At 42.1% G+C, this 14561-nt stretch overlaps 4 protein-coding genes across 4 annotated transcripts in view; 3 read left to right on the top strand and 1 right to left on the bottom strand.

Moving 5' to 3' along the window:
* Positions 1–14561, top strand: part of LOC126567958 (MOXD1 homolog 2-like) — a 507834-nt gene that overhangs the window by 395033 nt on the left and 98240 nt on the right. The window lies entirely within an intron of this gene.
* On the top strand, positions 2528–2964 carry LOC126568732 (uncharacterized). Its single transcript, XM_050225248.1, has 2 exons — positions 2528–2719; positions 2792–2964. The coding sequence occupies exons 1-2, from the start codon at positions 2550–2552 to the stop codon at positions 2934–2936; spliced, it is 315 nt and encodes a 104-aa protein (XP_050081205.1). The 5' UTR covers positions 2528–2549; the 3' UTR covers positions 2937–2964.
* On the bottom strand, positions 4118–4821 carry LOC126568462 (probable endochitinase). Its single transcript, XM_050224944.1, has one exon. The coding sequence runs from the start codon at positions 4819–4821 to the stop codon at positions 4126–4128; it is 696 nt and encodes a 231-aa protein (XP_050080901.1). The 3' UTR covers positions 4118–4125.
* LOC126568402 (uncharacterized) lies at positions 6061–6927 on the top strand. Its single transcript, XM_050224872.1, has one exon. The coding sequence runs from the start codon at positions 6061–6063 to the stop codon at positions 6925–6927; it is 867 nt and encodes a 288-aa protein (XP_050080829.1).

The raw sequence follows: 14561 nt of genomic DNA, 5'->3' as shown, positions 1-14561 counted from the left end.
GGAGAAAGTCATTATAGGATTACTATGAAGAATCTTGTCGTAGACTTGTGGAAGATGCGATGTATCTTTGTGAAGCCAATTTGAGAAAAATATTATATTCAATCCAGTGCCTTTTGACTCGTTTTTCAGAAAGACAATATCACAATTTTGTTTGGTGCTGGTTGACCATTTTAGTTCTTAATTTTGTTCCCAATGTTTTCTGAATCAGAAGTGAAATTTCAATTCAAATATCAGATCATTTGTTACGTATCAATATAAATATATGAGTAAAATAGCACGTTTATACACTTCTCTCCTTTACGATCAGACTAAATGAAAGTGTGCCATTCAGATACTAAAAATAGTATTGCGAGTTTTTTTTTAATGAACTCTCCTTTCAAAAATTGAAGCTACATGATCTGATATTCCCATAAGTGATAGTCTATGTTACAAGATCAATGTGAAGTGATAATTTTGAATAAACCCAAACAATTATCATTGTGTATCGCAGTTACGTTTTATCTTTCCTAGATAAATAAAAGAAAGTCCCCTTTTTTCTTCGGGTATGCACCAGCCGGAAACGCATCGTCCAATGAAGGTCCAATATAAGCACGTCCAACACTACCAGTAACTCAAAGACACCCGTGGCTCATAGTTGTTACAATGAAGACCGAAACATTCTTCACCAGTGCTATTTTTCTGTTTCTTCTCAATAGTGTACGATCCGATGAATTTATCCCGTACAAAGTTTCCGAATATCAGCTTGGTTTAGATGGTATATGTGCTGGAATTCAGATCGTGATCCTACCCCATCCAGATCCAACCCTGTGCCATGTGTTTGTTGTGTGCATGTTCGAGCAGCCGATTGCCTATGAGTGTATGGAAGGTTATGTTTATGATTCGAATTTACTTTCCTGCGTTCCGGGTCATCGTGAACTGTGTTCAAGCTCAACTGCACCAAACTGGAAGCAGAAATGTGCGAATGTATCGTACGCTGTTTACAGCGATCCGAATGTATGCTGGGAGTTTGTGTTCTGTTCGCACGGCATAGTTAACCGATTCACATGTTCAATCGGTGAGATATGGTCACATCAAGACGGCGCCTGTGTGCCAGGAAGCTGGGACACTTGTGAGCTACTGGACATTATGAATTCCTGCCAACATTATCCCGACGGTTTGCTGGCTCATCCGAACGAATGTACACGATATCTGGAGTGTTGGCACGGTGTAACCGCGATCGTCGACTGCCTGCAAGGAGAAATTTTTAATAGCTTGCTCGGAAAATGCGTCATTGGTAATACAGAGACTTGCACTCCACTGGAGAACGTTTGCCATGGTAAACTAGATGGAGATAGAGTCCAACATCCGAACGAATGTGATTTGTTCATAAACTGTATAAAAGGAGTTCCCGTATTAACCGAGTGTCCAGTGAATGAGATCTTCAACTCGTACGTTAAAGCCTGTGCACCTGGAGATGATCATACGTGTCAGTACTACCCAATGGAGACAGTGTGCAAAGATAAGAAAAACGGTACGCAAATTCCCTTCCCAGACAGATGCGATCAATACGTGGCATGTCATGAAGGTAAACCGATTTCGAGGAACTGTGCCGAGGGTAAGATACTGCACGGTGCTAGTGGCACCTGCCAACCAGGGAATCGTGAAACCTGTGAGTTCCTGGTCGATGATTGTATCAACAAACCGACTGGGGCAGTGATTGAGCATCCCAACTTTTGTCACGTTTACATCCGCTGTCAAAATCAAGCCGTGTCCATTGTAACCTGTCCTGTTGGCGAGATCCTGCGTCCAGATGCACAAGTCTGCGTTCCTGGTATGCCGTTCGCCTGTACGTTTGATCCTATTGAAAGGATGTGCTCTGGTCGTCCGGATGGTCGAGTATACCCACATCCAACTGACTGCCGATCTTTCGTTCGATGTCAGACTTCACAACCGGTAGTAGAGGAATGTCCTCCTGGGAAAGTTTTCCATGCATTGACTGCAACCTGTATAGCTGGCAATGGGAATACCTGCTCTCTTCTCAACGATACATGCATCGGACGTCCTGGCGGTGTTCTACCTCATCCACAAGGTTGCAATCTGTTCCTCAAATGTATCTTAGGCACTACGTTGGCTCTTCGCTGTCCGGATGGGGAGATCTTGCACCCGCAGCTTCTTGAATGTGTCCCGGGTAACTCCGAAACGTGTACCCTTTCTACGGTCACTACTAACTCTCCAATCGAAGAGATCTGCAAGAATCGTCCCGATGGGTACTACCCTCATCCACAAAATTGTCATTCCTTCTTTCTGTGTAACAAAGGTAACTCAGTGTTGGTGCACTGCCCTTCGAATCTGATTTTCAATCCTGTTATTCAACGTTGTGATGAAGTTCATTCGGCGAGTTGCATATTCGGTTAGGAGAAAATACACACATCAATAAACGCATGCTTATCGTAATGCTGTATCTACTCACTTCTTATCATAACTGCGTCAAACTGATAACACACTTATCCGTTCGTTGGCGGCTCATGCGGATTGTAACGTTGAATAAATAGCTCAGTAGACCGAACGCGATGAAGCCGTCACTGTGGGGGCTTTTCATCGTGATCGTTCTTTTACTAAATATCGTACAAATAAGTGGAGAAAGTTATATTAAACGATTGAATTTGAAAGAAGGACGACGAGGATCTCTCTTCCGAAGCACTCAAAGGAACAGCAACTTCGAGGCAGTACCTTGCGATAAGTTAGTCGGTGTTGATTTTATGGTTTACGTTTTGTCGGGTTGTTAACGATGTGATTCAATGTATGATTGCAGCAGTGAAATAGGCACCAAAAACACAAGTAAATGTGACGCAAGAACAACGGAACAAACGTCATTCGTAGACACGATGGCTAGGACGCCCTATATGACACTGGCATTGAAAGTGCTGCTGATGGTCATACTCTGCTACACGTTGTGATAAGAGTTCATCGTCTGTATTGGTGCTGTATCGATACGGAGCTAGAGATTAGATAAGTGTGATGATATCTACCGTTGCATCAAAACACGTGCAGATCATCAGGGAGTGTTATTAGAACGTTTTATTTAAATAAACGAAACGAGCTTCCACTGCATTTTATTTACTTTCTTCAAATTTTTTAGATTAATTGTGTGCAAAAGTACATGTCTGAAAGTCGCCTTCAATGCAATCCTCCTTCGACGCACTGTAAATAGTCCCCAACGGGCACGTTTGTAGTGACGAAATCCAGAGGAAACACTTGAAAAACTTTTCACACAGATAAGGATGAGAGCTCTTGCCGAAGGCGCCACAATCAGGGTCGGCTGTCTTCAGTTCGTTCGTCGACACCACACCCGGCAGACAGCGTTGATAGTTCCAGCGAAAGATCGAACCATCGTCACAGTTCTCGATCTCTTCTCGTTGACAATCGACGTACATACCAACCTCGTAAGGATGTTCTGCTCGCTGTAATGACTGTCTGGAGCAGGCAACCGTTTCTAGCGAACTTGCCGAGCGATTAAAATATGCTTCACAAGAATAGTTGACGCCGCAGGCTAGTTTTTTCCAGGAAAACTGTTCACCCTGTGGACAGCTATATGTCTTCCCGGTGCCTTCCTCACACACCACGTATTTGTCGCAATCTGATGAATGTGCCACTATTCCATTTGGGTTTTGTTGACAAAGGTCTGAAGCGGCCACTGTTGATGTCTCAGGCTGTATCTCATTGCAAGAGTAAGTGTCGGACGTAACGCAACGTTTAGTACTGGGGTTGAACACTTTTCCCGAAGTACAGCTGAACAGAATCCGTTCGCGACTAAGGCAACGATAGTACTGATTGCAATTAGAAGGATTTGCAGTAAGTTCGTTTTCTTCCTCACAGGATACAGTCTGACTATTGATCGAAGCGGTGCAAAATGCCACCAAAAGCAAAATACTGCACACAATCTTCATTTTTGAAAGTAAGTAGTATACTGATCAGCACCATAAAGTGTTGCTCCTTTTTAAACTTTCAACTTGACATCTCGCAAACGAACGTATTGAAGTGGGTTTCCAACACCCGATAAATAAAATGAGATGTATAGGCGCATGTGATCTGGGCTCGTGCAAGTTTATTTAAAGTACCAACCGCTGCAGCCACTGCTTCTTATCGCTAATTCAACAGACTCGAGCAGGCAAGAACGCTCCCCTTCACACAATGTGCTTTAGCTGCATCAAACACAAAAAATGGTGGACACGATTCCAGTCTCGTCTGTTGCCGTACACAGGAGACAAATCGGTTGCACTGGTAGGGATGTGCGTAGCTTCCGTCTACTCGATTCCCACAAAAGTCCTGGCTGACGCTTTCCAACGCACAAGACACGGTGTCTCCAGGCAAACAGTCCTGATACAGATCGTTGAAGAGCGTTCCAACCGGACACCGATGATTCCTCGGTGGGTTCGATTGACAGTGGATGTATTGCGTACAGTTCATCGGATTCGTCACGAGTGTTCTTTGCACATCGTCGCAGAAGAAAGATTCCCACGAAGGACGTCGCTCACATTCCGGTTCCGTTGTGACACTGGTTGGTTCAGGTGTGGTAGTTGAAATTGATGCCTCCGTATCACACCGATACTGTGACTCCTGCACACAAAACTGCACATCCGGATGAAAAACGTATCCACCCGGGCAGGACAACACGACAGGCGTATAAAGGACACACATCACGTAAAGTCGGCAATCGGACGGATGCGGTAATGGGCCAAAGCGTACGTTGTCGCACAAGGAGTTTAAATCTTCTCCATACGCGCCAGACGCAGCCCACAGGGCAGCAACAGTTAGCGCAACGTACACCGCGGACAGTGCCATTCCGGATGTACTGTTTGTGAACGATCGTACGAATCTCAACGTAAACTACTGCGATAAGTGAATAGTGACGCTTCTTTTAAACACTAACAGGCTAGATAACGGGCTGGATACAGAACGCAGCGGTGCAGTTTTCCGGGAACAGAATTCACACTTAGTTCAACGAAATCCATGCTATAATGGGGTAAAGCTCACACAGGGGCTTTTTGGGCTGTAAAAGTGGCTAGAAACGAGATACTGTGAGCTGTTGTTCGGGAGTTGTCTATTGGAAGACAGCGGGAAGTAAGAGATTACAAAGAATGATTGTATAAATAATTGCTGTTGCATAGTTACCTTGCCAATAATAAAAACACGTTAGTTTGATTTTTAATAACTCATTGAAACATTATTCTATCATGTTTATCATTTTTTTCGTACAAAACTGGGATGAATATGGCAACAAGAATCAAAACCTCGACAACCAGTAGTCCGCTTCCCGAAAGGAAAATGATCCACTGTGCACAGCTGCAGCCGTGTAATGCAATTGCATACTGTTGGGCGCTGATCCGAACCGTCAGTGAAATATTTCAACCGTTGGCGCAGGCTTAAGCATGCATTTTTTCAAGTTAAAATTCCTCCCCTTAGGAAAGACCACCCAACAATCGTATATCAGCCGATTCGATCGTGACTATTTACTTTGATTGTTCCCCATTACTTGACACATTTTATTAAACCACTTTTAATGCTCACCTCACCTCTAAAAATATTCCCTCTCTCTCATCAACTTTGTGTTTCACCTGGCAGTAATCAAAGCGATAATCACATCGTCAAAACTGTCCGTCATCGATAAGACAATTGTATTAATGAAACGAAATTTTCATCGCTTCATTTCACCCGTGCTGCGAGTGATTAGTGAGTGGGATATTTTTAACCTTCGAACGGGACCAATCACCAGCAGACCCACCGCCACAGGAAGGAACAGATTTTAGACTGGGTCATATAAATCACAAAGTCCATCAATCCGGATGTGGTAGATCGTACGTTTGGGCAAGGTGTGATATGGAGTCTCGGTTAAAATCTTATCAGGCAGCTTAAGGGGGGTACCATGTAATCTCGTGTGGCTTATTGTTTTTTTGAAGGAATGATTTACGATTAAGCCTTCGGATTGTGACAGCTTGTATATAAACAGTATGGATCTGCAACTGAGGATCATACACGAATCTTAGACATCTGAAGCGAGTTGGTTTTCGGGAGCCTTAAGTCATGAAGACTTTTTTGATATTTGTCACCGTTGGAGTGCTGGTGGGTGTTGTCCTAGCAGATAGTGAACATGTGAGCATTGAGGAACCACTTAGTCGTCCGGGTGGTGGTGGCGGCGGCGGCGGTGGAGGAGGTAGTGGCGGTGGAAGCAGTGGTGGTGGTGGGGGTAGTGGTAGCACCAGACCTACACCATCACCTCCAATCCCAGACAACGATGATAGCAACGAGGATGCATACAAAAATCCCTGCAAAGGCTTACTGATCGGAATTCTGGAGCACCCGAGCAGTTGCTTCAAGTTCATCAGCTGCTACAAGGAAGTAGCCACCGAAGAAACCTGCCCACCGGACAATATCTTCGATGTGGACGAAATTACCTGCGTGCCTGGCAATCAACGTACCTGTCGTAAGGAGGGCGATGCATACCCGTTGCCAGGAGACATGTGCCGTGGCATCGTGCTAGGAACACGGGTACATCCGGAGGACTGTAACAAGTACGTCAGTTGCCTGCTGGGACGTGCTCGCGAGCGTTCCTGCCGACCTGGATTCGTGTTTTCCGAGCGGCTGTTTGTCTGTCTCCCGGGAGATCTGAACTCTTGCACCGTGACGCTGCTACCAACGACGACCACCATCGCGCCGGAAAATATTCTCCCAGTGCCGAGTGACATCTGCCGCCGGAACAATGTTGCGTTTGGTGTGCTGCCGCATCCGCAGTTTTGCACGCGGTACGTTGCCTGTACGCTGTGGATCCCGGTGGAGCGTGAGTGTGACCGGTTCAAGGTGTTCAGTGAGCGGTTTTCCATGTGCATGATCGGTGATGTGAACCGCTGCCGCCCAATTCTTGGACGAGAAGCCGAGCTAGAGATGGTATAGATGGAAGGAATTAAGCTCAAACCTAGCTTAAGTTGTATTTAAATAAATAATGTCTGTTTACCAATCATTAATCGATCGTTTTTTTGGGTTTCAAGCGTACAGAATTCTCTGCAGTTCTTGAGATTTCCGCGAGGTTTTTTTGCATCTCACTAAAGTCATTACCCAACAATTAATCTTCCAGAAAAGCGAAAACATGCCATTGCATGCAGCTATTGGAAGAGGTATTGAATCATTATCCTCGAAAAGAACTTAGTGGATGAATGAGACGACGAAATAGAAGGATCTTAACCTTTCGAACTTCTGAAAAAGACGATCCTTTTATTCTAAAAGGACCTAGAAAAGTTAGCCACACAAACACAATCACCCACATAAAAAAGGAAGTAAAAAAAAAACATTAGTTCCATGTCATGTCAGCAGTCGTCGTCTCGTCGTTACGCATAATTAATTGTGGGCGTTGAAATAATAACATCCTAAATGTCATGCTGTTACCCCCGGGTCGACCATATCCTTCTCCCGGTGTTCCTCATGACGGTTCATGATCCCGGTTTCGGTTGTTTATGGCCCATGTCGCAGCAACTGTTGTTGTTGTCCCGTTGTGGTATGCAGTTCGCTCCTTTTTTTTCCTATTTCCACTTTCCAAAAATGAAAATTTGAAGAGAGCAAACGGAACATGAAATACCAACTTTTTTTTTGTTCCTCAGGACACCATTTTGTCAACTCTTTCTGAGAGACACATCCAGTGCATCGCGGGTGAAAGGTTCATAATTTATACAACTCTGCCCGCTATTACGCTGCTATGCGGCTCGAGAATGCTTAGAGAGAGAGAGAGAGGAATCCATGGAAAATTCTTCCCAACGAATGGGTAAGAGCGTAAGCGAGATAATTAATTGCTCTTTAGCGGCAGTACTCGTTCAAAACCACAGTTCGCAGCACTGTTGCAGCTCGTGTTACTCGCGTGGATGAGTTTTTCGGCAGGCTGCCTTATGGGCCTCGGTGAGCCACGGTAGAACTGCAACCCAAACCCGCCAGAGACAGATGTTACACGTGCACGGGAAGCTGTCCTTTCGGAAGGTCAGATACAGCCGTAGCCGTTCGACATAATGTGCCCCTTGTGATGGTGGTTAGCGTGGTCTTTTTTTCCTGTCACTGTGTCACGTGTGTCCTTGAAGGTCGTAATGGTGCCACTCTTCAATGAATGGAGATAATTTGATTATTTAATTACAAATCAGTATAAAACTGTAGAAGAAATGAGGTTCGTTAGCGAACAAACTGAGATCAGCTGTTGAGAAAGAGTAACATCAATCCGGAAACAATAACTTCAACGTATTGATCATTCCCTAAGGATTTGTTTAATTTTTATCATTGATGCACGTAGTTTGTACAATATAAATTAATCTCGAATATTCAATTTACATCTCGAACTAGATTAACAATTAGCTAGCACAGTATAAAAGCTTTTACGAAAAAAATAATTTTTTGACGTTTATAATAAAATAGAGAATAGTTCTGTAGCCCTAACTAGTCCTCCTCGTGGCTTAGGCGTCCTTTGACCATCAGATTTACACTCACAGGTTATTACTAGCTAATAATATCAACAGCATTCCGTATACTAGGCTTTAAGTTACGAGCTTCTGAGGATTTTTGATTAAGTGAAAGATTTATTGTAACGCTGACCTATTCTTAATTTGCCTACATCTTGCAGACTCCATTACACCTGTTGATAAATAGGATAGAATTGATTAAACGCATCGATACGCGTATTTTATTACATCATCTACCAGGTTTCCGTGTCCTCAGAAATTATTGAACATAGAAGCATGACGGCACAGTGCAAATTTATACATATACTTTTCTAAGGTAATATTTCTTGGCTACTCTTCTATTGGTAAAACCACCTAATAGCAAAGCTTGTACCACGTAGATGATTAGTCAATCCTTACTTCTTGGGAATGATACGGATGGTATATGTACTCTGGTCCCGCGGTGTCAAATGCAGCGTCCAAGGCGCTTTAGTACCGGGCTCCTACTTAAAACTAATACATCATTTAAGTTTATGGCAATCATGGCTTGAACAACTCCGTCTGCTGCTTTTTAAGACCCAATTTTTGCGACTCGAACAGAAAAAATATTTTTTCTGTTTTCTAAGGAATAAAAATCATTCAAATAAAAAATCATAGGATTGGATTGAGCATCAATGCGATGAAGACAAAATATCTGCTTGCCGGAGGTTCTGACCGTGATAGAGTCCGACTCGGAAGCAGAGTATCAGTTGATAGCGACGATCTCGACGTGGTAGAGGAGTTCTACTACCTTGGTACGATCGTAACTTCGGACAACAACGTAAGCAGCGAAATTCGAAGCCGCATTGTTCAGGGGAATACGGACTCCACAAGCTCCTGCGAATCCACAATAAAGGACACTCTAACAATACACGAAATGTACGATTTAACGCACCTTGATGCGTACGGGAATCCTCAACGGGTACAAATCTTGGACTATGATGACGGAGGACGCCAATGCAATCGCCATTTTCAAACGGCGAGTGCTAAGGACTATCTTTGGAGGTGTGTGCCAACAGTTTGTGTGCGAGAATTTTGGTGTAGCTGAGCTGTTTAGTGGTGCTGATATTCAGACGGTAGTCAAAGCTGGAAGGATACGTTGGCTGGGGCAAGTGATGAGAATGCGTGTCGGACTCATGCCCCATCAAGAAGATGCTCGTCAGTGACCCGTTCGCCACGAGGCATAGAGAAGCACAGCGAGCTCGTTGGCTGGATCAAGTGGAGTCTAACCTGTCCGAGACGGATTGGAGACCTGGCCATGTCGACACGACGTGCTCAATCCAGAGCAGGCCAAGAAGAAGAAGAAGAAGGAGCTTTAAAATGAGAAATAAATAGCAAAGAACATGGTTATCATGGTTATCATTATCATGGTTGTCATTATCATGGTTGAACCTTTAAAGAAGAAAAAGAGGATTAATGAATACAATCTAAAAATGAACTCGATGATTTGTTTGGTTTTTCCATAGGCAAAAAAATGGTAAACAAACAAAGCTTAACCATAAATATCCTCAGTGATTACTGGCGAAACTTAACAGCAAAGATAACACAGGAACTTTCGAGAGCTTGGCTGCCCAAAATAGATTTAAAGTTATTTGTAGTGAGTTCGATAACAACAACAGTAGCCTCACGTGCTCATACTTATCTGAGATACTCAAGGCTAGGCACTAAATTAATTGCAAATCACCAAACGCTTTTTATTAGAAGGGGGAGAGGGGAAGGGTGTGATTGTGCTGCGTGACTTAGATATCTATTGAATGAGCCTGTCATTTCTCTCTCTCTTTCTCTCTCTCTCTCTCTTTCTCTCTCTCGCTCCAAAATAAACCATTTTTATCAACATTCAACCGATAAAGTGATGACAAATTCATTGATCCTGCTGTTACTAAACTCTATCTTTGCTGCACGATATTTTTCGATAACGTCTTAATCTCATCAAAGAGCCACCCAGCAATGTCCAGTTAATAGATGGATATACTTTTTCTTCCCTCCCATTGCTTCAATTCACCTGATGAGCCCGATTGCATCACGGGGCCCAGCTTAACCGTTCATTCATCCTAGCAACCGTATCTAAAAATCTATCATTCGAACATCACCCAACAACAATAAAACCTATGTAAGTAAGACTGACTTCTGCGGTACAAAGTTGGGCGATGTGAAAAGCCCTTTTCCATACTTTTTCACCACCAGTTGGAGCGAGTCAACTGTCTGGTGAGTATTATCTTGTCAAATTGATTGTATTCTTCTGGAAGGTTGCAAACATCCATCCAGGTTTCTACACAAATCCCACCTATATGTACCGTTCTCGCGTATGGTAAAGTTGTATTGACATGTCGGATTACATCGTACAAAAATGAGGGGATTAGTGTGAGGCTTTCCGAATTTCTTTTTCACCCATTTGCGCACACTCTCGGTATCAAAGGATCCTTTTGCTGACATCAAAAATCCTGCTAAATTGGATTAAAGCATCTTCACATCGTCACAGAAAGCTGGTTGGAGAAAGTTAACAGTAAAAAATGAGAGATGCTGGAAAAGCGATACAAATGAAAGAAAAATATGAAACTTTTAAATTACAAATCAGAGAAGACTTGAACAAGAGTAAAGTGGGAAAGAGTATTTTGAAATTGCTGTGAGAAAACAAAAGGAAAAAAGGCATCAAAAAGCCTTTATTTGTTAAAAGGAAAATAAAAAAAAAATGTAAGCAAGGGAAATTCGATTTCGTTTCCCCATTGCACTACCCTCTTTTCAACGTTATCATCACTAACTGATCCATTGCGAGTGTGGAAAATTTATGGAATTAATTGGAATGTGGATGGTTGTTAGATCCTAACCTACCAATATCCCTTGCAACAATGGCACATCGGTTTCTTCACTCTAAACTACGCCACAATCAACCCCAAATGACGAATGACGAACATTTGAACTTATGTACACTACCCAAATGAAATTCGGTTCCCACTTCTTCCCCAAAACCCAAACAAAGCGAAACAATGCACTCCTGTCCCGCGACGAAAAACCTCGGAAATGATGCTCACAAAAGGCAGCGCGCAACACATGCAAAAGTGTCCCTTATCTAGACGCTTCTGCTTGGTTGAGAAAATTTGTTTTCCGGTCATTGTTGTACGTGGCTTTTGAATAGCAGCAGCAGCAGCAGCAGCAGCAGGGTCTGAAAATGCTTTTTCTAAGCGACGAAAAACCTGAAGAAAAGTACAATAGTAACTAAAAAATGGAAATAAAAAGTCAAAGAAAAGGTATCGAAAACTATGACGGAGAACACACATACGGACACTATTTTCCAATTCCGAAATATGACAAGCTTTTTGTTGAAATCCTTTCAATCGGAAGGAAATTTATCTAAAAACCTGACAACCACTAGCTTCCCCTTTGGTCACCGGATCAGCTCTAGGTTCCGAGGGATGTTCCTTAGTCTAGTTGTGTCCTCTTGGTAATAGAAACGATCGGCATGGGATTAGTTTTTCGGAGCAGTTTCTATACCTTCCCCTTCAAACTGTATGCATTTAACAATGCCGTACTTTGTCTGTTTACTTGCTTGCCTAACCCAAACAAGAAGCTCATTGCTTTGCACGGAGCTTGTCCCTTCTATTAAAAGGAGCAAAGACATGAGTGACTTTCAATGTTATCATGAGCCACATTCCCACTCTTCGCTTCAGCAGTAAGACTAACGAAACGAATAATAATATAAGCTTTTTTAACACAGAACACATCACTTCATAAAAGCGTAGGAATTTGTCCAGCATCCAGCTACTCGTGTGCTCGAATGAAGTAATCAGCTATTGATTTTCTGCAAACTTCTCAATTTTTGATGCTCGGAATTCCCGGATCGGTGTCCTAACACCCTTATTCTTTGAACACCATTCAAGTGGGTGTGAATATTATCTGTTGGTTCAAGTTTTCGAATCTAGAGTGGTTCTCTGCTCTCCCTGGTCTGCTGTAATGTGGTTTCTATTTTTAGATACATATTACTGTTACGGAATGACTATGTTGGACAGAGTGGGGAGCTTTCCACACGAGGAAAAAATATCTCATTTTCAATTGTGATTTGGTAGGAACAAAAGAAAAGCACCTTCTTACGATAAGCCTTGCTAAAATTACGCACCATGGGGTAGATATGGTCAAACGTATAAGAATGTAGGCTAAAATAGTTTATTGTAGATGTATTGTAATCGGTATTTCATTCAAAAAATTATTGAACCAAAACATATTTACCTTATTAATAATTTAAAAAATGCTCTTTTGTAATTTGCTGGTAAAAAACTCACTTAATTTTAAAAAATGCGCGAGAACAAGGATTGAAAGCTTACATTGAATTGATTTTTTCAGTATGTCTTAGTTAAATATTTAAGTTAAAAGGGAATATCATCAATTCAGAATCGGACTAAGTTTCATAGCTTATCGTTCCGATTAAATGTGAGCAAAAGCCAGTAAAACATAAACAAGATTAAATAATTTCAAACGTAAAACACAGCGTTTGACAAAAATCTCAACAAGGCTGACGGCTTCGCAGACGATTCCGAATCACCGAAGTAGGTTCAAAATGTTTATAACATTTTGAACCTAGCAGGACCGAGGTTTAAATTCCGTACGGATTGTTCTCCGTTCCCCAATAACAGACTGTACATGAACGTGGGATCGATAAGTTTAGTAAGCCATTCTATAGGCGACGTGACCTAAGTAGGTCCTATCATTCATTAGTATGGAGTATCATTTAGATTTGTTTATTATTTAGTTGAAGTCATATTTTCAAATCACCTTCCGCCCAAATTGTACCTATTTCTCAAGACATTTCCACACTGTTTTTTGTCTTATCCCGGGAATGATCGATTAAAATTGTAAACCATAAAAATCAAGGAATGTTTTTTCGGTGATCTGCTTGATTCGATCAAACTCGCAAGCAAACGGAGCAGAACCGGGGTGAAACGATTTGCATAGTGCCGGATTGTTTGGCTGCGGACTGACCCTCTACTGACTAAAAAGATTCAAACTTTCAGGCTAACGTCATTATGGATTCAATAAATTTTCCGTTACTGTGTAATTCCATTATTCTCATATGCAATCTCAAAGAAGAACTTGCATAATTATATACATAAATTGAAATATATGAGATAAAGCAAAACTGAATCAGAACATTTTTCTATGAAACATCGAAAAAGTTTGCGCGATCCGTAGTTTGTCCTTAACCAAACCATAGTGCCATACATCAAACAATGTGTAAAAGATATTTATCAACCTGAAAATGTCACTTCAACTGTTTCGGCACAAATCAGGTACGAAACAAATGGGAAAGTAATTTTTTATCCCAGAAAAACACACTTCCCACTGGAAGGACATCGGATTTGCTTTAGAAGAGGCAAACCCAATACATGTAGGAAAGAGAAAACTTCACACAAGAGCTTTCTTTCGCTTTCCTTTTTTATGTTGTTGGCCTATTATTTTGTAACGCTTTTACAATGCCAAACATGAAAGTGTGTGTGTATTTGTGGGGGGGATGTATGAGATTGTAAGCAAAAAAGGGTGGCTTTAGTTTGATGTCCTTCCCCAATTCCAACCAAGTATCGATAGGGATACACAAATCAGTTGGAACGAATACCTGGGATCGATAGAGAGAAAAAAGCGCCTTTTGGAAGGATGAAAATCATCATGATAGAGGAGGAAATTTTCCGTTTGCTTTTCAAAAACCCCCTTACGTACACTGAGATTTGTTTATTTTCCATCCAACAGGGGTGGAGACTGGTTCCGTTTTCTCCCCATTTCCTATTTGGTTATTATCCAAAGCAAACAGCAAACCTTACCGGTCTCAATCGGAATGGTCCGGATTTGGCGAGGAAAAAGTTCAATCACTTTCAAACTGTCAGCATTTCAAAGTTTCGAAACAGGGTGCTTTGCTTCCGGTTTGTCTACAACGGTTCTTGATTGAGTTTTTTTTTGTTTCAGGACAGAAGATTGGAACGGTTTTTCCTTTCTGGAAAACCTGTGTTTTTTCTGTGTGTTGTGATATCTGCACAAGAGTTATTCAACTATAATGCTGCGGTGGTGGAAGTTTTGGAAGTTATATTCACTGGG

The sequence above is a fragment of the Anopheles maculipalpis genome, chromosome 2RL (genome assembly GCF_943734695.1).
Source record: "Anopheles maculipalpis chromosome 2RL, idAnoMacuDA_375_x, whole genome shotgun sequence".
Taxonomy (NCBI): Eukaryota; Metazoa; Arthropoda; class Insecta; order Diptera; family Culicidae; genus Anopheles; species Anopheles maculipalpis.
This window is presented reverse-complemented; position numbering and strand designations above follow the sequence as displayed.

Bases quoted from the DNA above. Each gene is read 5' to 3' on its own strand.
- LOC126568462 (XM_050224944.1), bottom strand. From the start codon at position 4,821: ATGGCACTGTCCGCGGTGTACGTTGCGCTAACTGTTGCTGCCCTGTGG.
- LOC126568402 (XM_050224872.1), top strand. From the start codon at position 6,061: ATGAAGACTTTTTTGATATTTGTCACCGTTGGAGTGCTGGTGGGTGTT.
- LOC126568732 (XM_050225248.1), top strand. From the start codon at position 2,550: ATGAAGCCGTCACTGTGGGGGCTTTTCATCGTGATCGTTCTTTTACTA. The intron at 2,720-2,791 runs GTTAGTCGGTGT...GTATGATTGCAG, and splicing joins GAGGCAGTACCTTGCGATAA to CAGTGAAATAGGCACCAAAA.